Below are 22,744 nucleotides of genomic sequence, written 5' to 3' on the forward strand. Positions count from 1 at the left end.
ACGTGCCCGCCGCAGGTACTTCCTGTGGCGCCTCCTGGCGCTGGCGGCAGGCCTGGGCTTCCAGTCGGAGCCCTACCACTGGCCGCTGCTCGTCTTCCTGCTGCCCGCCTGCCTCTACCCGTTTGCATCGTGCTGCGCGCACACCTTCAGCTCCATGTCGCCCCGCGTGCGTCACATCTGCTACTTCCTGGACTACGGTGCGCTCAGCCTCTACAGCCTGGGTAAGCGGGCAGGGGGAGGGGCGTTTCGGGCAGGGCGGGGGTGTGGCACGGGGTCCTGGGGCGGGGCCTCAGTTCCTGCCCCGCCCCGCCCCCAGGCTGCGCCTTCCCCTATGCCGCCTACTCCATGCCGGCCTCCTGGCTGCACAGCCGCCTGCACCAGCTCTTCGTGCCCGCCGCCGCACTCAATTCTTTCCTGTGCACCGGCCTCTCCTGCTACTCCCGGTGGGTTCTCGGCCAGTGGTGAAGGGGAAGGCGGAGGGGCAGACCAGGGCGCCCACAAACACTTGGACACCCAGGACCGCTGGGTGTGCCTGCGCCCCACTGCTCCTGAACAAAACTAGTGGCTGTGGGGCCGTTTATTGAGGCCTTAGTCTGCCCAGAGCCTGTGCACCAGCACCACCCCGGCTCTGTCTCTCCCACAGCGACCTAAGCGGCCTGTGTCTATCCCCATTTTATAGCTGTTGTCACTTACAGAGGAGTTACGTGGCCTAAGGGCTTTCGAAGCCACTAAACATTCCATGGTGGCCAAAGGTCCCCTGCCCTCCTCTCACCCCCATCCGAACATAGTGATGGTGACCAGCCTTTCCCTCTTGCCTCCCAGGTTCCCAGAGCTAGAAAGCCCTGGGCTCAGTAAGATCCTCCGCTCGGCCGCCTTCATCTATCCCTTTCTGTTCGACAACCTCCCGCTTTTCTATCGGGTAAGGCTCCTGCTTTCCTATCCTGACCCTCACAGTGCCCAGTCCCACCCCCTCGAGCCCTGACCCCAGCCCTGCCACCCACCCTCCTAGCCCAGCATCCAGTCCAGCTGTGCACCCCACCCCCATCCTCACCAGATCCCAGACACATGATGTCCAGCCCCGAAGCCCTTCCCTGCCAACCCTGCTTTTCCTTTGCCAGCTGGGACTGTGCTGGGGCAGGGGCCGCAGCTGTGGGCAGGAGGCGCTGAGCACCAGCCACGGCTACCACCTCTTCTGTGCGCTGCTCACTGGCTTCCTCTTTGCCTCTCATCTGCCTGAGCGGCTGGCACCAGGACGCTTTGACTACATCGGTGAGCGCAGACCTGGCCTGGCCGGGGGGCGGTCAGGGAGACAGCTCCCCAGAGCCCTGAGCGAACTAAGAGTGCTCCTGGCAGGGCCCTCGGGTTAACAGCAAAACCAGCAGTACGTATGCCAGGGGCTCTGTGAACAGCAGCTCACTCATAGTTCTGAGAACTCTGGGAACCTTAGGAAACCCTGGGTTTCTTATTCCCAGTTTTAGGGGAGTAGCAGGCCCAGATGATGGGATGCTCGCCATGGATCACAGTACGAATTGGGGCAGCTCTGGGGATTGGATATGTGTCCTTACCTGCCCACCCTCCCCACAGGCCACAGCCACCAGCTATTCCACATCTGTGCAGTGCTGGGCACGCACTTCCAGCTGGAGGCGGTGCTGACTGATATGGGATCTCGCCGAGCCTGGCTGGCCACGCAGGAACCGCCCCTGGGCCTGGCAGGCACGGTGGCCACTCTGGGCTTGGCAGTGGCTGGGAACTTGCTCATCATTGCCGCTTTCACAGCTTCCCTATTTCGGGCCCCCAGTACATGCCCCCTGCTGCAAGGCGGCTCACTGGAGCGGGGTACAAAGGCCAAACTGCAGTGAGGTCTCAGCTCTGAGTCTGCCCTGGAAAGAGGCAGAGGCCAGGCAGGCCCTCATGTAGGGGAGGAGCCCAGACCCAGGCCTGATAAGATGGGGGCACATCTGAGCCTGGAAGCAAGGGTGGCTGAGGACAGAGCGTGGAGGTGAGAAGGGAACTGGGAAGACAGAGGCGAGGAGAGGGCCTGGGAGGCTGGGAAAGAGCAGGAGGCTCAAGGAGGGGGCTCTTGATGGGGTTGGGAAGTACTGAGGGTCTGAGAGGGGAGGTGCGTGTGTCCAGGCTGGAGCTGCCCCACCTGCCATCGAAGGCTGGGGTGGGAGGCGCTGGGTCCTTTTATCTGGTCCCATTTCTGGTGCTCCTGGAATTTCTGCACAGCCCAGGGAAGAACTAACATGGCTAACCCAGGCCCCCCCCGAATGCTTGTTAACCCAGCTCGGAGGCCCGCTTGTGCCCTACCCCCAGACCAGGCAGCGCTGGCCGCCGGCAGTTCTTGGCCTGTGGCCATGAGGGCATCTGTCCTGGTCCCAACCGTGGACTCCGCATCCAGGCCTCTGGGATCTGGTCTGTTTGGGTGTGTCATGGATGGGGCAGTGGGTTGAAGTGGGGGGAGGGTGCTGGGCTAGAGAGAACCCTAGCTAGACTTTAGGCAGCTACCTTCAATGCTTCTGGAATCAGGCAGGGATAAATAAATAAATCAACAACAGATTTTGGGACACACTTTCTGGGACTGAAAAAGGGAAAACCTCTGGCTCCACTCGCCATCGTCCCAACGCCTCCTCCTCACACTCCACAGATGGACAAAGAATCACAGCCCCAGTTCCTCTTCTGGAGTTTATTCTAGAGCAGCGGGGATGACGGGGAGGGGAGGGATCCTGGAGAGAAGCCAGAGCTGGGGGCTGCCAGCCAGGTGGGCAGGGCTGCAAGCTCTAGACTGGGCCGTAGAAGCGCCGATAGGCCTCCTGGAAGCCGATGTGGTCAGCTAGCTCGTCACAGTCAGGGTTGAGCTCACACACCTCCCTCTTGGGCTCCAGCGGATCTGGGTAGGGGGCTGGGGCTCTGAGAACCCACCACACCGGGCATCAGCCTCCATGCAAAGTGCCCGCCCCTCCTCCCACGGGACCTGGGGCTCCAGGGTGCCCCCACAGCAGCCGCTCCTCCCAGCCCATCCTGCAGATGCAGGGCCTTGGCCCAGCACCACCCCTCCTCTCACCCCAGCCCGTGATCCAGGTAGCGCCTGAGTCTCTTCACCACCTCGCTGCCCTCCTGCTTGGACATGAAGGCTGTGGAGCACAGGGGCAGGGGTCAGGTGGCTCCCAGTTTGGGTGGATAAGATGAGGAGCAGGCTGGCCTTCCTGAGAGCCAGATGGGAGGGAGCAGGAGGGGAGAACGGGACTGAGAGGACTGGGGTAAGAGCGGGTGCTGGGAGTGGGCAGCACCCTCGGAGATATGGGGCATAGCCCCCGTCCAGCCCACTTCATACCTGCGCCTTTGCCCAACTCTGCATCACCAGGCTTTGCATCTGCAAGGAAAAGGAGCCCAGTTCCCCCCTGCTCATCCCTAGAGCCCTCCCCACCCTCCCCTGCCTCTGGCAGCTTGCTCTTCCCTCCTCTTCCTCCACAAGGAGAGAAGGGGGCAAATGGATTAAGACTACAGAAAGCTAGTTAGACTGTCACAGGGACTGCCCGTGGAAGGGGTGAGGAGAGCGTGAGTCCATGGCACTTACTCTCCCAGCTCCCATGGGCTGGATCTGGGGCAGGGGTTGGGGCACTCACCTGCCCGGCCAGCGAGGCAGAGTGTGGCCAGGGCCAGCAGGGCGAGGAGCATGCGGGTTCTCATGGTGTGTCTGTCAGCGGCTGCGTGGACTTGGCCAGTCTGCTTCTCCCGGCCTCCAGCGCCGTTTTATACTCTCTGGGCTGTGCCCCAGAGGCAGGGGTGCGGGCGGGTCATGGGGGAGTCTGCCAGGGCTGTTTGGGGCTCATCCGCCTCAGCTCTGTCGGCCAAACCCCAAAGGAGGTTGTGGTTGGAGCTGTGGCTCCCTGGGCAGGCCCCCAGAGTGATGGAGGAGGGTTCGCCTCAATCCAAGACTGCCAGCCTCCAGAGAGGGTCCCCAGCTCCTCCCCGTGGGGTCGCCCCAGGTCCCCCAGCCCCTACTCTCCCTCTGAGCCCCAGCCTCAGTTTGAGCCATCAGTGGGGCAGGCTGGGAGGGGAGGACGGGGAGCCTAGAGAGGAAGGGAGGCCGGGGGTCTAAAATAGAACCGTGCGGAGTTGGGCTGCAGCCTCTCAGACTGTGATTTCCACCACTGGCCCTGTGGGCAGGAGCCAAACCCCAGGGAGGGCGGGCCTGCTGGCAGATGCCCTCATTCGCCCCGAGGAGCCCTGTCCTAGAGAGGCCTCGACAGCAGGGGCGGCTCGGCTCTGTGCAGGCCCTGGGCATCAGGACACGGGAAGGGGTTGGGGCAGCACGGGGCCAAGAGCCAAAAGCCAACACGGGTGGGGCCGGGCCTGAGGTTAAGGACAGCCCTTTGGTCTGCCGCCGGCCAGGTGGGCCCTAAGCTGAAGACCTCCTGCCCCGTGCCCCTCACAGGCAGGGACGCAGGGTCTGCGTGGGGCAGGAAGATGGAGAGCACCCCTGGGCTCCTGACCACCCCATCCTCTTCCTGCCCTCACAGCCTCCTCAGTGCCAACCCTGGGGACCTGTCCTCCAAGGGACAGAATATCCAGCTAGAAAACCCGAGAGCTGCTTCTGCCTCAGCTCAGGCTGGAGAAGAGGGGTATGCTCACCCACCCCCACTCACCGGGTGGAGGCCTGGCAGACACAGCACTGCCCGCCCACCCCCACCTGCGGCTGGGTGTTTGGATACCTCCAGGAGAGAGGAGCCACTGGGCTCAACGTAGGGGGTGGCGTCTGAAGAGGGGCCACCCTGACATCTCCCCAGTGTCCCTGGTGCTCCCAGACAGACCAGCCAGGCCTCTGTCCACAGTGAGGATGACGCTCTCACCCATACCCCTCTCACCCTCCAGTCTGGAGGAGGCACCCACCCCACCTTTGGCCAAGTCTCTCCTGATGCCCTGTGGCCCTGGCTGGGGAAGAGGGGGCATGACGAGCCAGAGGACAAAGTCCCAGCCTTCTGGAGGGCCCACCACAGAGCCTCTCTCAGAAGCAACCCAAGGGAAAGAGAACGGTGGGCTGGCTTGGACAGAGTGACACTCCGCGGAGGCTTGTCCTGGCCTCAGGGAACCCAAGGGTCCTGGTTTTGGTGACAAGGGGCTACCAGCCCTTCTGCACATGATGGTCAAATACCAGCCCCCACCCGCCCTCCCCAAGACCTCTTGCAGCCCTGCAACCAAGACCTCGATGGGAGCCAGGGCTCTGGTCCAGGGCGGAATCTTGGCCTTGGAGAGTCCGGGGAGAGGCCCAGGCGGAAGCAGCACCCTCACAGATTACAGTGTAGTGGAGGAGGTTTATTTGCGGATGTGGGGAGAGCATGGCAAGGGTCCCTGGGGCTGGCCAGCAAGGGGGCAATCAGGAGACTGGAGACAGATTCCCTGAGCCAGGTCCGAGGGCGGGCTCAGGAACTGGCGGTGTGTGTCAGGGGGGTAGGGTGGCGGGTTGGCCCAAACCTATACGAGAGGAAGCATGGGGCCTGCCTCCCACGGCAGGAGCTGGCCAAGAGTCCTCAAGTTAGGAGAAAACAGGGAGGAATCTGAACGTCGTGTGTGTTTCTGACCCCAAGGAGCCCCAAAGTACAACAGCAATGGAGAGACCTCCTTCTCCAGCAGATTCCATCACTGCTGAGGGACTGTTCTCACATGCAGTTCACTCAGGCCCAGCATCCTGGACCACAGGCCCTTGACCTTGACTGCCCTCTGCTCCTGGGTCTGGCCCTCTCCTCCTCACTCAGGCTCCTTTAGTACGGCCAACAGCTCCTTCTGTTCTCTGTGTAGAGCCTGACATCAATGAGAGAGAACAGACAGATTGGGAGATGAGAAAACCCAAACCCCTTTCCTCCACTGTCCTTGACTCCAGGCCTGAGTTTCTACCAGGATGATATGGAAGGTATCTGTAACTCATGTCATGGGCCCAGCAGAGCATGTTAGGAAATCCACTCCACTCAGGTGTTTATGGCAGGTTGGGTGGCAGGCTTGGGGCTCCACCTAGGCTGGGCCTCCACAGAGAAGAGCTGACCTTCAGAAAGGTCCCTAAAGTGTCCCCCTGACCCTCTGACCTAGTGGAGATTGCTAGCAGAGACGCTTTCTTAAATGGACTTTCAGCTGGGCTAATGGTTTAGTTGCTAAGCTGTATCCAACTCTTTTCGACCCCATGGATGGTAGCCTGCCAGGCTTTTCTGTCCATAGGGATCTCCAGGCAAGACTACAGGAGTGGGTTGCTATTTCCTTCTCCAGGGGATCTGCCCAACCCAGGGATCAAACCCATATCTCCTGCTCTGCAGGCGAAGCTTTACCACTGAGCCACTGGGGAAGCCCTTCAGCTGGACTAGACATGGAAATTGTGGTAGAAGGGGCTCTTTGGGCTCACACAGGACGCAGCGCTGAGCACACCTGACCCACTTCAGACAATGGCTAGGATCTGCACCTGTTGGGGAGAGGTATGGCTCTAAGAGCAGGGTGCGTCCTTCGTCTTAGAACAGAAGCACCAAATGTCACAGCTGGCAGGGCTCTGGGGATCACTGTTTGGCCACTTTGGAAGCCAGAGCCCAGTCAGGGAAGTGACCTTTGGCCTCACAGTGATGGAGTGGCAATGTCAGAGCAGCCTGAGGACCCAGCAAGGCAGCCCTAAGAGCACCCGAGACACAACTCTGAGCCATGGAACCCGCCCCAGGAGACAGGACCAGGCTGAGGGCCTCGGCTACCCGTCCTGGGCCCTGCCATGCAGACCTGGGCCACTACACAACACGATGCTGCACGACAGTACACCCCCAGGGCCGGAAGCTGAGGAGTGAAGACAAGAGGAAGCAGAGCAGGACACAGCCTTTCTCTCGCCGCCGCCTCTCTGAGGCCTCGGCGCCTTGCTGAGGCTGGGGCACAGCCTTCAGGTTCCCCTGACTGGTCTTGGGAGGAGACCAGGGAACCCAAGAGTCATGGATCTGGGGACCTATCCTGCTCAGGATCAGGAGGGTTTGCCCCAGGAAGGGAGCTGTCAAGTGGCCACAATAGACACCAGCTGGACATCTGAATGGTGGACAGAACCCACCAGCGGTTGGGTTCAAGCCCCACTAGAAGCCCTCTTTGGGAATCGTGCTTTGAGCAGCAAGGAAACCCCCCTCATCACTCTGTAGCCACACTTGCCGTCTGTGTCACCCAGCCTGTCACCCCTTCCCTCTGTTTACCAACCTGGCCCCAAGTGACTGGGCCACTTTCAGAGTAGAGTTTACCCTCAAGGACATGCTTTTTTTACAGGGAGGCTATGTTGTAGGTATGCTGACACTCTAGAAGTTGTTCTGAAGCACACATTTTAAAGGTACCGGGCAGTGGTCACGTGGAGTTGAGCCGCCATGGCTATGGAGTGTTGACCCTGACTGCGACAGGCAGAAGCCGCCCCTGGGCACGCCACTTGCTCTCTCTGGGCCCATTTTCTCCTCAGCTGCCACAGGGGACGGCGGGCCTGAGGGCCGGGCTGGGGCGCTCACCTGCCAGGCCTGCTGCCGGGCCTGAGCCTGCAGCTGCAGCTCCTCCAGCTGCCTGCGCCCAGCCAGGACGGCGTCCGCCAGCTGCCTGTTCTCGGCCTCCTGCCTCTGCACACGACGCTGCAGGGCATCCCGCTGCTGCAGCAAGTAGGGCGCCATGGCGCTGCGCAGGTCCTTCTCCGGGATCCCACTGGGGCGCCTGCAGGGGGCGCAGGGGTGGGGACAGGGAAGAGGAGGTGGTGGGGTGAGGCCTCTCCTCCAAGCCCAGGTGGCACGCCCACCTTCCGCTGAGCTGAGCTGGCTCTCGAGGCCTCTCCTGTGGTCCCTCACTCCCAAACCCAATCGCATGGCTCCTGCTCCTGAAGGGAACGCAGACCCCTGTCCCTCAGCTTCCGCTCCCAGGAACCCACCTCTCCCCTTTTCACCAGTCTGCACCCTAGCCTTCCTCCTTTCATCCACATACGCTCTCCCCAGCTCTACCCCTCCAGGGCTGGAGGCAACTTTCCTCTGTGCTTGTGACCATGTGACCATGCGCCTTGCTGGGGCGTCCCCGCTGTCAGACTGTAAGCTGGAGAGATGGGCACAGGGTGGTGGCCCGAGAGCAGGCCCAGACCCCCAGAGGCCATGGCTGGCTAACGTGGGAAGACAAGGAAAGACAGATCTGAGAAGGCAAGATTAGAGGGGGTTCTGAGTGCCCAGAGTGAGGAGATGGGTCCGTTCTGATGGGCAGGGGCATAGAAGCCACTGTAGGTTCTTTAAAAATCCTTTGTCAGTTATAAAAGGTAATTCTCTTCAGTTATAAAGAACATAAAGCATTAAACTGAAAAGCACAAAAAAGGTTTTCCCTCCTCCTGACCTAGGCGTCTGCTCAGGCAGGGAGTGGAGGCAGGAGCTCCGGCCACTGTGATTTCGGTGGCCTCAGCTCTGCACTCCCATCCCCAGGGCCCCCGCTCTGTCCTGCCCAGGACAGCCAGGCAGCGGGTCTGCCCCCGGAACGACAGCTCCCGGGCAGCAGGTCTTTCCTGTCTTAGTCACTGGCGAACCCCTGGCATGAAGAACAGTTCTGGGCGTAGAGTAAGCGCTCCTAAAATATTTGTTGAATGAACAAATGAATAAAAACCAGATGCTTGGGCCAGACTAAACGACCTAAGAGTCCAAACGTCTCTATTCCACCTCATCCCACTCCCTCTGTCTACCCTCTCTCCCACAGGCCACGTGGGTCCTGAAACGAGCTGCCTGGGAAGATTTCTCTCATCCCAGGCACCTCAGCCCCCAGGATGACACACGTTTGCCCCCAGCTCTCCCTCCCCAGAGGGGCTACGCATTTGTCTCTCTGTGCCGGGGCACTGTTCGGTGTTGGCCCTCTCCACCTGTCCCTGTCACAGGGTCCTCTCAAGGGCCGTGAGCCCACAGTCTCATGAACGTGGTTCCACCAGAAAAGCTCCCTCAAAATGCTGAAATGCTGGGACTTCCTGGGTGGGCCAGTGGAGGCCCGGGTTCCATCCCGGGTCACAAAAGTAGATCGATCCCACATGCCGCGCAACTAAGACCCAGCACAGCCAAATAAAAAAAAATTTTTTTTTTTTCTAAGATGCTGAAATGCTGCCTCTTTCCCTATGAGCCTGCCTGTGGCCAGGGGAGCAGGCAACGCCCTTCTCACCAGGCTGGCTCCTTGCGGTCTTTGCTTTCTTCCACAATCGCGTCCAATGCAATCAGGACAGCTTCCAGGTTTCCCTCAGCTTTGATTTCAGAGATTTCCTCCTGGAGGGAAAACAGGAAGGAGCTATAATGATACTAGACAATTCCATATGCTGAACTACTAACGGCACTTAGTAAAATTCTGGCTGATTTAAATTCTGTCTTCATACAAGCAGTCCAACTTTCCTACATGTGACTTTTATAAGTAAGGAAGTACAACACAGAAAACACTTAAAAGAGTCTGCATGGGCTTCCCTGGTGGTCCAGTGGTTAAGAATCCGCCTGACAATGCAGGGGACGCCGGTTCAGTCCGTGGTCCAGGAAGATCCCACGTGCCACAGGGCAACTAAGCCTGTGTGCTACAAGTATCGAGCCTGTACTTTGGAGCCCATGAGCTGCAACCTCGAAGCCTGTGTGCCACAGAGCCCGCGCTCTGCCACAAGAGAAGTCACTGCAGCGAGAAGCCCGAGCATCGCAGCTAGAGAGTAGCTCCCACTCCCCACAACTGGAGAAAGCCCACAATCAGCAACAAAGATCCAGCACAGTTAAAAAAAAAATTTTTTTTTAAAGAGCCTGCAGCAATACGCCCCTCCTGCCCATCATCTCTGAAGGCTGCAGCCCCTGCAGTTACCCCCACGCCCGAGCGCCCCCAGCTGACAGCACACACACATTCTGATGCTTAACGAGGCCCATCCTGGAGCGTGCCAGCATGGAACTGAGACTCCCCAGGGAGAGTTAAAGGCACCCTGTCCTTTCCTGTGCCCCCTCCAGCATGCAGTTCCTGTGAATTCAACCATTTGCTAAATGCCTCCTCTGCCAGGCTTTGCAGCAGGTGCTGGAGAAACACAGGGAAAAAAAAAAAAAATAAAGAAACACAGGGAAGCAGAACCAGGCCTGCCCTCGCTGAGCTCCCAAGGTCAGGTGGGACAGCAACTATAACCACCATTACAGCACAGGACAGGAGGCACTGGAGACACCCACATCATTTGGAGGGAAGGGAAGGCAGCCACTGCAGCCCCTGGGCACAGGGGATAGTCCTGGGGACTGAGGGCAGATGGAGGCTGAGGGCAGGGTCCCTGCCTTCAGGGGGCTGACGACCTGGAAGACAGGACCCAAACCGAGAGTGCCTGCGGGCATTCTTGCCACTCACCTGGATAGAAGTCTGCAACTGAGTTACAAACTTGTCATAGATGCGCTGGGTCATCTCAGGCTGCAACTGGTAGAAGCGCTTGTAACAGTCAGTGAACCTCTGGAAGCTGGTGGGAGGGGAGAAGGCGCAGGTTGGGGATTCAGAGTCATCAGCTGGCGCCTGGGCAGCCCTGCCCCTCATCACAGGGCTCGAGGCCTTGTCTCTATGACTCTGGCTAATGGCAGTGGGGGCAGAGTCTCATCTGCAGCTCTGGTCACTGAGGATGGCTCAGCCCCTCCAGTCTTCCCACTCCCTCTCAGCAGAGCCCCGGCTGAGTTCAGGTGTCTCCCTCTGAAGGGTGGGTCACAATCGGGCCAGCCACAGTACTTAAACTCGACCTTACCAAGCACCAAATCACCAGGAGGGCTGATGAAGACTCAGACCACTGCCCCCGCCCCCATTCTGAACAAGCTCCCAGGCGATGCTGATGCTGCTGGCCTGTGCCCTTCACTTTGAGAATCTCTGGTCCTTCCAGTGCCCTTGCAGGGCTGCATTAGGACAGGGTATGTGGCCGCTGGGAGAGGTTTCCTTACTCCTAAAAAGAGCCACACAGGAAGAACTGATGCCCATTCTGTGGGACTTAACTATACCCAGGTGATGCTCCAGCCCCCAGCAACCACAGAGGCAGAGCAGGAAGAGGGAAAGAACCGGGTCTCAGATCATCAAGCTGCTGGAAACATCAAGCTGGAGCCATCCTACCTCGGGGCTTCTTGTTAGTGAGGTAATGGATTTCTCTTATTGTTTGTGACATTTAAAATCAGGGCTCTGTCACTGGCAGCTGACACACTCCTTGTAGCTGCAAAGGTCAAAGGGTGCCCAGTATACTCCCGATGGCTGGCTCCTCTTGGGCAAAGGAACTGAAATAACAAACGAACTCTCATGGCTGTTTCCTCTCCCCCCTCCACCAGCCTCTCTGCCTCTCTCTCAGGCCCTTCCCATCCACAAGTGTTCATTTAGCATCTGCTATGTGCTGGGTGCTCTGGGTCAGTGAGGCTGGCACGGCCCTCCTGGTGCTTCCAGTGGAGGAAGGAAGAGATGGCAGGAAGTACAGAAACTCACAGGTGAAAGTGGGGATGATTACTAGTGGAGAGTGCTTGGAGGGAAAAGGGCTGGGAGTTAGGGGCTCAGAGAGTGCACCGTGGGGATCACCTTTAAGTGTGGGGGTGGTCAGTGAAGGCCTCTCTGATGAAGGAATGTCAAGGGACCTGCAAAGAGTGGCTGAGGAGGTGTCCGGAAACACACCCTGAGGCTTCACTGTGGGCTCAGATATTCCTCAGCCATCTGGGCCAGTAGGGGCTCTGGACAAACAGGACGTTGGGTACCTGGAGCCCAATGCACAGGCCCCACTGCAGCCAGGGCGTCACTGCTGGGTCCTCCCTTTCTCATGGCTCTCTGGGCCTCCTGGCCCCGTTCCTGCCACCAAAACAGAGTCCTCTGAAACGGACGCAGAGAGTGGCGCAGTGGTGTGCTGCGGCCAGCTCACAGTGGTTGCAAGAGATAACCGTTAAATTTCCAGGAAATCTGTGAGGCAGTTGTTAAGCACAGTAATTACTGAAAATTAAATTAGGTAAGACTATAACGAATCACACTAAAAACAAAGGTACTGGGGCTTTCCTGGCGGTCCAGTGGCTAAAACTCCGCGCTCCCAATGCAGGGGGGCCAGGTTTGGTCCCTGGTCAGGGAACCAGACCCTGCATGCTGCAACTAGGATCCGGCACAGCCAAATACATGCGTAAGTATTTTCTAAGAAAACCCACAAGGTACTACCTGCTCAAAACACATGATGTCCAAGTCATTCTACACACTTTACTCTGCTCCGGAGGCCGACCCCATCCATGGTCTCCATCTGTGGAAACACTGCTGCCCGCCCCTCCTCTACTGTATGCAGAGATGCTACGCTGCTAGGCTTATTTACACCCGGGAAGCTGGCAGACACCGTGAGCCAGGGCTTCATTTCTGGAGGGCTGGCTGTACACACCTACCAGCGTACCTCTGGCTACGGGCGACCGTCTCCCCTCCTCTTGAGGGTACACATTTGCTATCCGTGCACTTTGGGGGAAAAACAAAGGTACCAAATACAAAGACGACAGACGTCCTTTCACCCTCGAGAGCCCCAAACATCCTGTTGTTTTGCCGCTGGCCCCACGAGCCACGCAGTCTGCGGCTACACAGAGGAATATGGAGGGACACACGATGCCTGAAAAAGCGCGGCTGGAATGGAAACCGGGTAATTGTGGCCTGAAATGGGTCTGGCTCAGAAATGGGAGATCCTGTTCCTCCTTCCAGCCCTCTCAGCCCAGGCTGGCAGCAGACAGGGCCCAGGGCAGGATAATTCTGCTCACCAGTGCCGCTGGTCAACTCTTCTGGTATCCCCTTCCTGGTCTGCGAGATCAGTGAAAGTGACGGACCCAGAAACACACACACTGATACAAACACACAACACGGGAAACGTGCTCCAAGGATGTGGAGGGAGAGTAGTCAGGCTGGAAGTGGGGAGGAAAGTGGTTTCTTTTCTTTTAGTTTCACTGAGATGCAATTGACATATGGCACCCTGTAAGTTTAAAGGGTACAGCATAATGACTTATATATACTGGTAAATGATTACCACGGTAAGTAAACATACACCATCTCAGAAACAAAAAGGACTTCCCTGGTGGATCAGATGATAAAGAATCCACCTGCAGTGCGGGAGACCTGGCTTCAGTCCCTGGGGTGGGAAGATCCCATGGAGGAGGGTATGGCAAGCCACTCCAGTATTCTTGCCTGGAGCATCCCCATAGACAGAGGAGCCTGATGGGCTACATACAGTCCATGGGGTCATAAAGAGTCGGACATGACGGAGCGACTAAACATACACAGAGAAACAAAAAAGAACAAACAATTGGATTTTCCTTGTTATGAGAACTTGCAGAGTCTGCTTTTTAAACAGCTTCCACACACACCACACAGCAGTGATAACTGCAGTCACCAAGTTCTGTGGCATTCCTAATGCTGATTTGTCTTATGATTGGTAGCTTGTATCTTCAGACCACCTTCATGCAATTCCTTCTCCCCTCAGCCCCCAGGGATTCCTTTCTTGAGAGCCAGTGTAGACTTGGGAATACTGTGAATGCTCTTGTAAATTTCCTGAAAAAACGCACTCACAGAGAAATGATGCATTTTAGAAAACATTCATGGCCACTACCGCCAAGTGTCACCTTTTATCTTCTCACGTAAATTCTAATATCTCTGTGGACAGGGATGCCATCCACAATGGCGCTGGGATGTCCAGGGTACCCAGACAGTGTTAGAATCACAGCAGCACGCAAGACAAGCTGCAGACCAGGTGAGTGCGACTGCGCTGAGGCCCGGGCTGCCCGGCCTCAGGCGTGCTCCATTCCCAGCCACCTCCCCTACCCCGGACCCTAGGGTACCAAGGCTTGGGCTGCTTGATCAGAGGCGCCCTCTCCACAGAGCGTCTCCATCGGCCTCTCTGCCAAGTCCTCCTGTGCCCTGTGCTGGAATGGTCTTCTGGCCTTGGCCTCCTGAGGGTACACAGGGGCCCTCCAGCTGTCTCTGCCGGGCGAGTGCACCAGCTCTAAGGCCTGCCTGTCCTTTTGCCTGGGTTCACATCCTGCCTCTGCCACTCATCAGCTGAGTGACCCTGGACAACTTCTCTACCTTTATAAGCATCGCTCTATCTCCATCAAACAGAGATAGTAACTACCCATAAGTCACAAAATTACTGTGAGGATTAAATGAGGTTACATATGTAAGCACTTAGTACAGTGTACAGGGAAATGCTCCACGTTAGCTACAATTGTTATTACAATTTTCAAAGCAACAGTCCTCACCACCCCTGAAAAATGTAGAACACAGCCAGTAACTGCATTTCCCAGGGCTGGGAAGTCTGAAGAAGGCAGGTTAGTAAAGCATCTTGATTGCAACTGCATGTGCAGGAAGAACCCCCTGACCCCACTGCAAAGAAAAGGCTACACTGTGGTCCCCAAAAAACGGCCACATTTTTCACCAATGAAAGTATTTTCTTATTGGAGTATAACTGCTTTACAATGTTGTAACTTCCTGCTGTATAAGAAGTGAATCAGCTGTATGTACGCATATATCTGCTCCCTCAGACGTTCCAGCCCGGCCCCACTCCGCCACTCTAGGGCCTCACAGACCACCACGCTGAGCTCCCTGTATCACACTGCGAGTTCCCACTAACTCCCTGTTTTACACATGGCAGTGTATTTATATCAAACCCCACCTCCCAATTCATGCCGCCCTCTCCCTCCCCCGCTGCGCCCACAGTCCGCTCTCTATGTCTGTCTCTGCTCCTGCCTTGGAACTCGGTTTATCTGCACCATTTTTCTGGATTCCTCATACACACTGGCTATATATATAAAACACATATATCGTTAATATACGATATTTGTTTTTCTCTTTCTGACTTACTTCGTTCTGTATAACAGATTCTAGGTCCATCGATACCTCTCCAAATGACCCAATTTCGTTTCTTTCTGTGACTGAGCCGTATTCCAGTGTATTCATGTACCACGTCTTCTTTATTCATTTCTCTGTCAATAGACCCTTAGGTTGCTTCCATGTCCTGGCTGTTGTAAATAGTGCTGCAAGTAACTTTTAAAAACTGCATTTACTGAATTTCAAAACAGAGATGACTATACATTCACTGATTTTAACCTGTTTTTTCCTCTTATTATGCAATATCTGAGTCACCATCACTGTTCTTGAACTCACCAAAAAAGCATGTCATTCACAGCACTAAAAATTAATCGCAGGGACTTCCCTGGTGGTCCAGTGGTTAAGATTCCACATCTTTCTGATGGGGGCCTGGGTTCTATCCCTGGTCAGGGAACTAGATCCTGCATGCTGCAATTAAAAAGATCCTGCATGCAGCAACTAAGACTCAGTGCTTCCAAATATAAAACAAAACAAAACCAAACAACCTCACTGTAAACTGAGTTTTCACATATGTTTAACTTAAAATATTTAAGGTCAAAATCAAGCTCTAGTGGCTAGTCAATCTGTCAGTTTACATACGCAGATAAATTGTGCAGGAATGGAAAGACAGAGGCATAGACAAGTAAACGTGTGTGTGCTGCTGCTGCTGCTGCTGCTGAGTCACTTCAGTCGTGTCCGACTCTGTGCGACCCCAGAGACGGCAGCCCACCAGGCTCCCCCGTCCCTGGGATTCTCCAGGCAAGAACACTGGAGTGGGTTGCCATTTCCTTCTCCAGTGCATGCAAGTGAAAAGTGAAAGTGAAGCCGCTCAGTCGTGTCCGACTCTTAGCGACCCCATGGACTGCATGCAGCCTTCCAGCCTCCTCCGTCCATGGGCTTTTCCAGGCAAGAGTACTGGAGTGGGTGCCACTGCCTTCTCATGTGTACTAGTGCTAAAGAAACCCGGTGCGCCCTCCTCCACGGTAACCAGCTTGTTGCCTGCCTGCCCGCCTGTTCCACAGACTGTCCACCAGAGGGCGGGTGAGAACTGGCGTTTTCGTTCAATAAAGGCATGGAGGGTGAAGACAGAGCAATACAAATATACAGAAGCTGGGGAGCACTGTGACAGAAACCCATGCTCTCCACCTGCCACCCGCCACCTGTACAGCCGCCCTGTTTTATTAAGAAATGTTTCTCTAAAATGAAAAAAAAAAGAAAGAAAGAAAAGAGAAGAAAGAAATATTTCGCTGCTTGGTCTTTCCCCCTTCCCCCTTTTCAGCCTCAGGACTGAGAAAGGAAGGGGGGCAATAAAAACCAGAAGTGTTCCCTGATGAAAATAAGAGGTCAGTCAGCCGCATGCAAATCCAGCTAGAACATTTGCTCACACCATACATAAAAATACACTCAAAATGGCTTAAAGACTTAGATATAAGACCTAACACCAAAAAATTCCTAATAAAGAACATAGGCGAAACATTCTCTGACACAAATCATACCAATGTTTTCTTAGGTCAGTCTCCAAAGGCAACAGAAATAAAAGCAAAAATAAACAAATGGAACCTAATCCAACTTACAAGATTCCACACGGCAAAGGAAATCAGAAACGAAATGAAAAGACAACCTACGAAGTGGGAGAAAATATTTGCAATGATGTGACCAACCACAGGGTTCCCTAGAGGAAGAAACGTCCAAGAGCAGCAGGAGTCTTTGAGGGAAGGACAGAAGGCCCGGCAGCAGCGTGAAGATTAGAGTGCACGCACGCCTGGGGTGCAGATGCCGTGACGAGAAACACGCACGGGGTGCCGCCTGAGCCAGGCACTCTACGTGAAGCAACTCACTTAGTCCTCATGGTAACTGAGGAAGGGTCTACTCTCGCCGTGCCCATTTTTCAGATGCAGATGCTGAGGCAGAGAGGAGCCTGCCCAAGGTCACAGAGCTGGGACATGGTGGAGCCGTCAGCTCTGGGTCAGGCGTCCTTGGCCGCCACACAGTCTGCAGGCTGGTGGGTCCGACACACACAGTCTACAGCGTATCATGATAGGAAGAGCTGGAGGAGGGGGCTTTGGGCAGGGCTGGGGCAAGATCAGATCTGTATGTTAGAAACCCCTCTGGCTGCTGGGAGGGGGACTAAGGAGGCACAGCTGAGGTGGCGGCCGACACAGTGGGGACAGGGTGAGGTGGGTGATCTGGAAACACACGAAGAGCAGACAATCAGCACGACAGGCTGAAGCCACACACCGCAGTCTGTGAGTCACACCCACACTTCAGAAACTAGCCGCTGCCAACAGCACGCGTCATCTGCACATTCAAAGAGCGCGAGATATTTCTGAAGCACTTACTTAATCAGAATATTTTAAATATCAAACCACTCTTTTTCCTGTGAAGAACTGTTTCCTATGAACACCAACAGTCTCTGCCATTCGTTTAAAACTCAACCAGTTCACGTACACATGCGATTAGCTCTCCTTCCTTGGTCCCTGTCAGACACAGGCTTCAAGTCAGTTTCTACACATCACCCTCTGTAGCACGTGTTGGGAAGGAACGGCACCCGGACAGGCACTGGGCCAGTCTGGCACCTCAGACTCAAGAACCATCAGTCACCGCTCACTCCCTCAGTGCCCCTGGGACGAACACCGCACGTGGCACCACTGCCGGGGGCCGTGGGGACCTGTGGCAGACTGGGCGTGCCCTCAATGGTGCCAACTTCTACCGGGGCCCCACCAACACCAACTCTAAGCAACTGTCTCTCTTGGCGGGTCCTGATTTATAACAAAACACAGCAAACCTCATCTACTTGCTTTAGCTAAACAGGAAAACAGCTGTTTCTCAAGGTCCAGGAGGCTGTATGGACAAAATGAACCCTTCATTTTCAGAAGATAAGGGAGAGGTCGCATATGGTAAGCTCCAACGGGGCCACATTTCTATGTCCTGAAGCCTACGAGAGGACAGATTTGGACGTCTCTGCCTCAGCTGATCCAGTGAAAGGAAGACACCCTAACTGAAGACAGGGGTGTGGGTCTGTGAGGTCTGAATCTCCCAGTCACTCTGGAGTGTATCATATAATTTGCCCCTCTGGTCAAGCTAACATGGATGGAAAAACATGAGTTGTAGAGGAATTCAATCTGCAGTTTGAAATATCCCTTTGGATAACTGACATGTGAATAGACCAGCTTTTACTCTGTAGAGATTCCTGTCCTCTGTATAAATTCTTGGTCTTTGGGATTGAGGACTTTTAATGACTTGGGAGAGGGTCAACCATTTGGATACATCTTAAAAGGCTGTATTCATACATGACATTTGTTGAGCCCTTTCTAGGTGGAAGCCAGCCGTAAGTTCCTACTTAACTGAGAGAGGGGAAGGGCGTTCTAGCAATGAGAAAAAGCAAGTGGAAAGAGCGGGTGGCAAGGGTGGGGGACAGTAGCAGCTCTCAACGCCTAAGAATTCATGTGCGTGTGTTTGCACACCAAGTGTGCCTTGCTGCACACCCACAGCCCTGACCACAGCTGGAGAGATGGGAAGGGCCAAGGGGTGAATGGCCTTTACACTAAGCTAAGGAGCTGAGCAGTCCTGAGCCAACTGAACATTATAAGCAGAAGGACATGCTCAAATCTGAGCCATAGACTGGAGGGAGGGAGCAAGATTGAGGATGGAGGGCCATTTTGGAAGCTGGTGCAATAATTCTATGAGAGACAGTGAGGGCCTGGACTGAAGCATTTGCATGACGATGGAGAGGAGATTGAGGAGAGAGGCTGAAACCAACAGGGCGTGGTGGCTGACTGGAAGCAAGGGGTCAATGAGGAATCCCAAATCTCTGGCCTAGAGAATGAGTAGATGGTGGTATTTTCAACCAATTTGGGGACCACAGAGGGAAGAGAAATCCTGTTTTGCTGAACGTGATGGTTCTGTGGGATACCAAGTAGAGATTTCTAGTAGTAGACTGTTAAAGATAGAGGCCTGAAGCTCGGGAGAAAGATGTGGCTTGAGAATCCTCACTTATTCCAAAGCTATTTACTGAATGTTTACTATGTGCCAGGCACCATAATAAGCAATGAGCAGAGAGTGATGAATAAGACAGATAAGATCCTGTCCTCAAGGATCTTACGTTTCATGTGGGGAAGACAGACCACAAACAAACAACAGAACAACATACTATGGTTAAGTCTTTACAAAGGAATGAAATAAGGTGTTGTGATAAAGAATAACCAGGGGAGAAAGGTGGCTTTAGAGAAGATCAAGAAAACCATTTCTGGCAGAGCAAACATCAAGTGCAAACAGCCTGAGGCAGGAAAGCTCTTGACACTCTAGGGAATGAGAAGGTTAGGATGACCAAGTATAGCTGCAGAGGGGAACAAGAGGCAGGCAGGGGCTAGAACACGCGGGGCCTTGAAAGCCACAGTAAGGAGCGATGAACAGCCACTGAAGGGCTTTCAGCACAGCAATACCAAATGGGCTATGATCTGCACACGTGCCGGTGAAGCAGGAGAAGGGCAATGCTCGCACATTTAAGGGACAAGTGGACGAAGAAGAGCCCGAGAAGGAGCAGCCAGTGCGGTAAAGGACAGAGAATGGTGTTGGAAGCCAAGGGAGAAATTTCAAGGACAGACAAGTGGTTAATAGTGTCAAATGCTACAAGGAGAGCAAGTACATTAAAGATGAAAAAAAAATCCAAAGTATTTAACAACAAAGAGTTATTATTGACCTTGAAAGGAAGGTTTTAGGAGAATGGTGTCAAACTCCCCTAAGCAGAGGGAAAAAACTGGAGATGGAGAACTAGAAGCTGGGAATGCAGAGACCCAAGGTCACAGCCTGGGATGTGAAGGGAAGGACACTGACGGGGAGGGAGCTAGGAGGATGCAAGACCAGGCATCCCAGCCAAGTTTACAGGTGTCTGAACCCCTGCCTGGTGTCTCTATTCTCTCTGTGGACCAGGTGTTGAGGCCGTTTTCAGTGAGCGTGTAGAGGTAGCAGGGGAAGGGCCTGGGGGACAGGGTAAACATTTTAAATATTAATACTTCTGTGGAGAAGGGGAAGAGAGCTGACTGGAGACATGAGGATAATGGGCTCGCTGAGCGCCCAGATGAATCCCAAGAACATGGCTGTGTGGAAGCACCATTTTCCACCATGGGTGAGACTCTACAGCTGCTCAGAGGTTGAGTGCAGGGGCAGAGGAGTGCAGGCAGGACCCTGAAGGTGGGTTTCACAGCTGGTGGGGTAGGAGGATGAGGGGGCAAAGGAGCTGAGATACACAAGTGTGGCTGCCTTGCATCTCCAACTGAACCTATCCAAACAGAGGTCTTGATCTCCAACCCCGGACTCATTTCTCTCCCCCAACTCACGGGGGAGTATTTCTTCCTCATCTCAGTAGATGGTAAAGCTGCACTCAACCACCATCAGGAAGAGGCAGCATCCTCCTGGAGGTCCCCTCCCCCTCCCCTTCCCTTCCAATCCAATCCGATTCTCTCTCTGATCAGCTCATATCCACCCACCCCTCTCATCTACACCACCTCTTATCTGGACCGTTTCAGCCCCTACCATGCAGTTAGCATCCCAGGCACAGGACCGTGACCTGACAAGTAGGGCAGACAAGATGATTTAGACTTAAAAATAATGGGAACGGCTTCAAAAATAAAAGCTCAACACTGACCTAATAAGTGTCATCTTAGAGTAATAAAAAAATATAACACATCACCTAGTCAACTACAATTTTAATATGACTAGATAAAAATTGTATTTAATATGGGATACAGATACTTCTCCCCATGACATAACCTGATTTTTAAACTTACCGTTATAACATGATCATTTTTTCCATAAGTCAGTATTATTCAAAATGGAATTTTAAATAACTCCATAATCATGTGGCATAGGAGATCTTAGTTCCCCGACCAGAGATCAAACCTGCACACCCTGGGCAGTGGAAGCATGGTGTCTTAACCACTGGACTGCCCTCAACAGGATTTTACTAGATAGTTATTATACCTACGTAACCACCATCCTTCAAATGTTGAACATTTTTGGTGGTTTTCAACTATTTTCTACTGAACATGCTGCATAGATATTTTTTGTACTTTTTATGACGTAAATTTTTTGACAATTTTATTTTGAAATAGTAATAGATTAGAGGAAGCTGCAAAGAAATGTGCTCTCCCCAATGTTAACATCTTACACACCATAGTACAATATCAAAACCAAGAAGCTGACACTGGTACAATCCACAGAACTCATTCAGATTTCAACAGTTATACATACATTTGTTTCTATTTGTGTATCTTTACCACATGTGTAACCTTGCATAACCACCACCTCAGTCAAGACACTCAATGCTTTTTAAATATATCTGTCATGATATGGGTTGAGGTCGAAAAAAGAAAAAAAAAAAAAAAATCAGAGTCTAGAAGCCTAGAAAGACCTTAAGGTAATCCTACCAACAATCCATTAATATCCTGCACAGCAGTCAGAGTACCTTTAAAAGATCAATCACTGTATCAGAGCATTACCAATCACTGTATCAGAGCATTACAAATAAATAGATTTTTAAGCCCGTGGAGAGCCATCTCCTAAATACACACACACACACACACACACACACACAAAAGGATCAGTCATGCCTTAAAAACATCAATGACTTTCCATTTCTCTTAGAATAAACTCCCTTGCATCTAACAAAAAATAATAACCCCTATATATAATGTAACAAAGACAGACAACGGGAAAAAAGAGATATAAACAGTTGTGATGAGATTTTTTCTTTTTTTAACTTTTTAATGTATTTAAAAATTTATTTATTTTTTAACTGAAGGATAATTGCTTTACAGAATTTTGTTGTTTTGTGATGAGAGATTTTTAAAATGAAATGAATGGCTCAATCAAGACCATTTTTAAAATGAGTATATTCTCTCTCTACACACACGCATGCGTGCATGCCTTTGGCCACATCTTGGGGCCTGTGGGATCTTAGCTCCTAGACCAGGAATCAAAGAACCTATGCCCCGGGCAGTGGAAGTGGAGTCCTAACCATGAGACCACCAGGGAATAACTAAAATACTTTAATAGGAAAATTTAGAAGCTCAAACTAATAAATAAAATAAAATTCTATACCCAGGAAACACAAACTCTATACTCTTTTCAAGTATACATGGAATATTCACAAAAATTGCCCGTAGACTTAGCCATAAAGAGTCAAAATGTCAAAAATTCCCACAAAATCAGCATCACACAAACTGTTATTTCACCACAAGATGATAAAATTGGAAATTACAACAAAAGGATAACTCTTTAAGAATTACATGTCTGGGAGCCAAATAACATACTACTAAATAATCACTGGGTTACAGAGGAAATGATAAGGAAAATTACAAAGTACATAAAATTAAATGACAATGTCTATATGTAAAAAAATGAAATTGGATCTCTTTCTCATACCATACAAAAACTACCTCAAAATGGGTCAAAGACCAAAATGTCAGAGCTAAAACTATAAAAGTCATAGAAGAAAATATACATATAAATCTTTATGACCTTGAATTACACAATGGTTTCTTCAGTTCAGTTCAGTTTAGTTGCTCAGTCGTGTCCAACTCTTTGTGACCCCATGAACCGCAGCATGCCAGGCCTCCCTGTCCATCACAACTCCTGGAGTCTACCCAAACCCATGTCCATGAGTTGGTGATGCCATCCAGCCATCTCATCCTCTGTCGTCCCCTTCTCCTCCTGCCCTCAATCCCTCCCAGCACCAGAGTCTTTTCCAATGAGTCAACTCTTCACATGAGGTGGCCAAAGTACTGGAGTTTCAGCTTCAGCATCAGTCCTTCCAATGAACACCCAGGACTGATCTCCTTTAGGATAGACTGGTTGGACCTCCTTGCAGTCCAAGGGACTCTCAAGAATCCTCTCCAACACCACAGTTCAAAAGCATCAA

At 53.1% G+C, this 22,744-nt stretch overlaps 3 protein-coding genes across 10 annotated transcripts in view; 1 reads left to right on the plus strand and 2 right to left on the minus strand.

Annotated features, from left to right (window-relative positions):
• The window catches only part of PAQR6 (progestin and adipoQ receptor family member VI), a 5,867-nt gene extending 3,296 nt beyond the window's left edge, over positions 1-2,571 (plus strand). For 5 of the 8 annotated variants that reach the window (XM_010838243.1, XM_010838240.1, XM_010838241.1 and 2 more), the window contains exons 4-8: positions 16-221; positions 317-443; positions 823-919; positions 1,119-1,269; positions 1,585-2,571. In XM_010838243.1, coding sequence (XP_010836545.1) covers positions 16-221; positions 317-443; positions 823-919; positions 1,119-1,269; positions 1,585-1,859 — 856 coding nt within the window. In that variant the 3' untranslated portion in view covers positions 1,860-2,571. The remainder of the gene's footprint in view (positions 1-15; positions 222-316; positions 444-822; positions 920-1,118; positions 1,270-1,584) is intronic. The other 3 variants (XM_010838238.1, XM_010838239.1, XM_010838242.1) reach the window with 1 other exon arrangement.
• Positions 2,572-2,671: 100 nt separating this feature from the next.
• BGLAP (bone gamma-carboxyglutamate (gla) protein) lies at positions 2,672-5,125 on the minus strand. The gene is made up of 4 exons (XM_010838246.1): positions 3,627-5,125; positions 3,335-3,373; positions 3,065-3,134; positions 2,672-2,910 (listed from the first exon to the last, which is right to left on the minus strand). Exons 1-4 carry the CDS (start codon positions 3,688-3,690, stop codon positions 2,781-2,783), a joined length of 303 nt encoding a protein of 100 aa, XP_010836548.1. The 5' UTR covers positions 3,691-5,125; the 3' UTR covers positions 2,672-2,780.
• A 170-nt stretch (positions 5,126-5,295) lies between these two features.
• PMF1 (polyamine-modulated factor 1) overlaps positions 5,296-22,744 on the minus strand; it is a 21,950-nt gene continuing 4,501 nt past the window's right edge. Inside the window, exons 2-5 of the mRNA XM_010838248.1 lie at positions 10,348-10,453; positions 9,160-9,260; positions 7,503-7,698; positions 5,296-5,802 (exon numbers count right to left, since the gene is read on the minus strand). Of these exons, the coding sequence (XP_010836550.1) occupies positions 5,749-5,802; positions 7,503-7,698; positions 9,160-9,260; positions 10,348-10,453 (457 nt within the window). The 3' untranslated portion in view covers positions 5,296-5,748. The remainder of the gene's footprint in view (positions 5,803-7,502; positions 7,699-9,159; positions 9,261-10,347; positions 10,454-22,744) is intronic.

The sequence above is a fragment of the Bison bison genome, unplaced genomic scaffold (genome assembly GCF_000754665.1).
Source record: "Bison bison bison isolate TAMUID 2011002044 unplaced genomic scaffold, Bison_UMD1.0 scf7180017864093, whole genome shotgun sequence".
Taxonomy (NCBI): domain Eukaryota; kingdom Metazoa; phylum Chordata; class Mammalia; order Artiodactyla; family Bovidae; genus Bison; species Bison bison.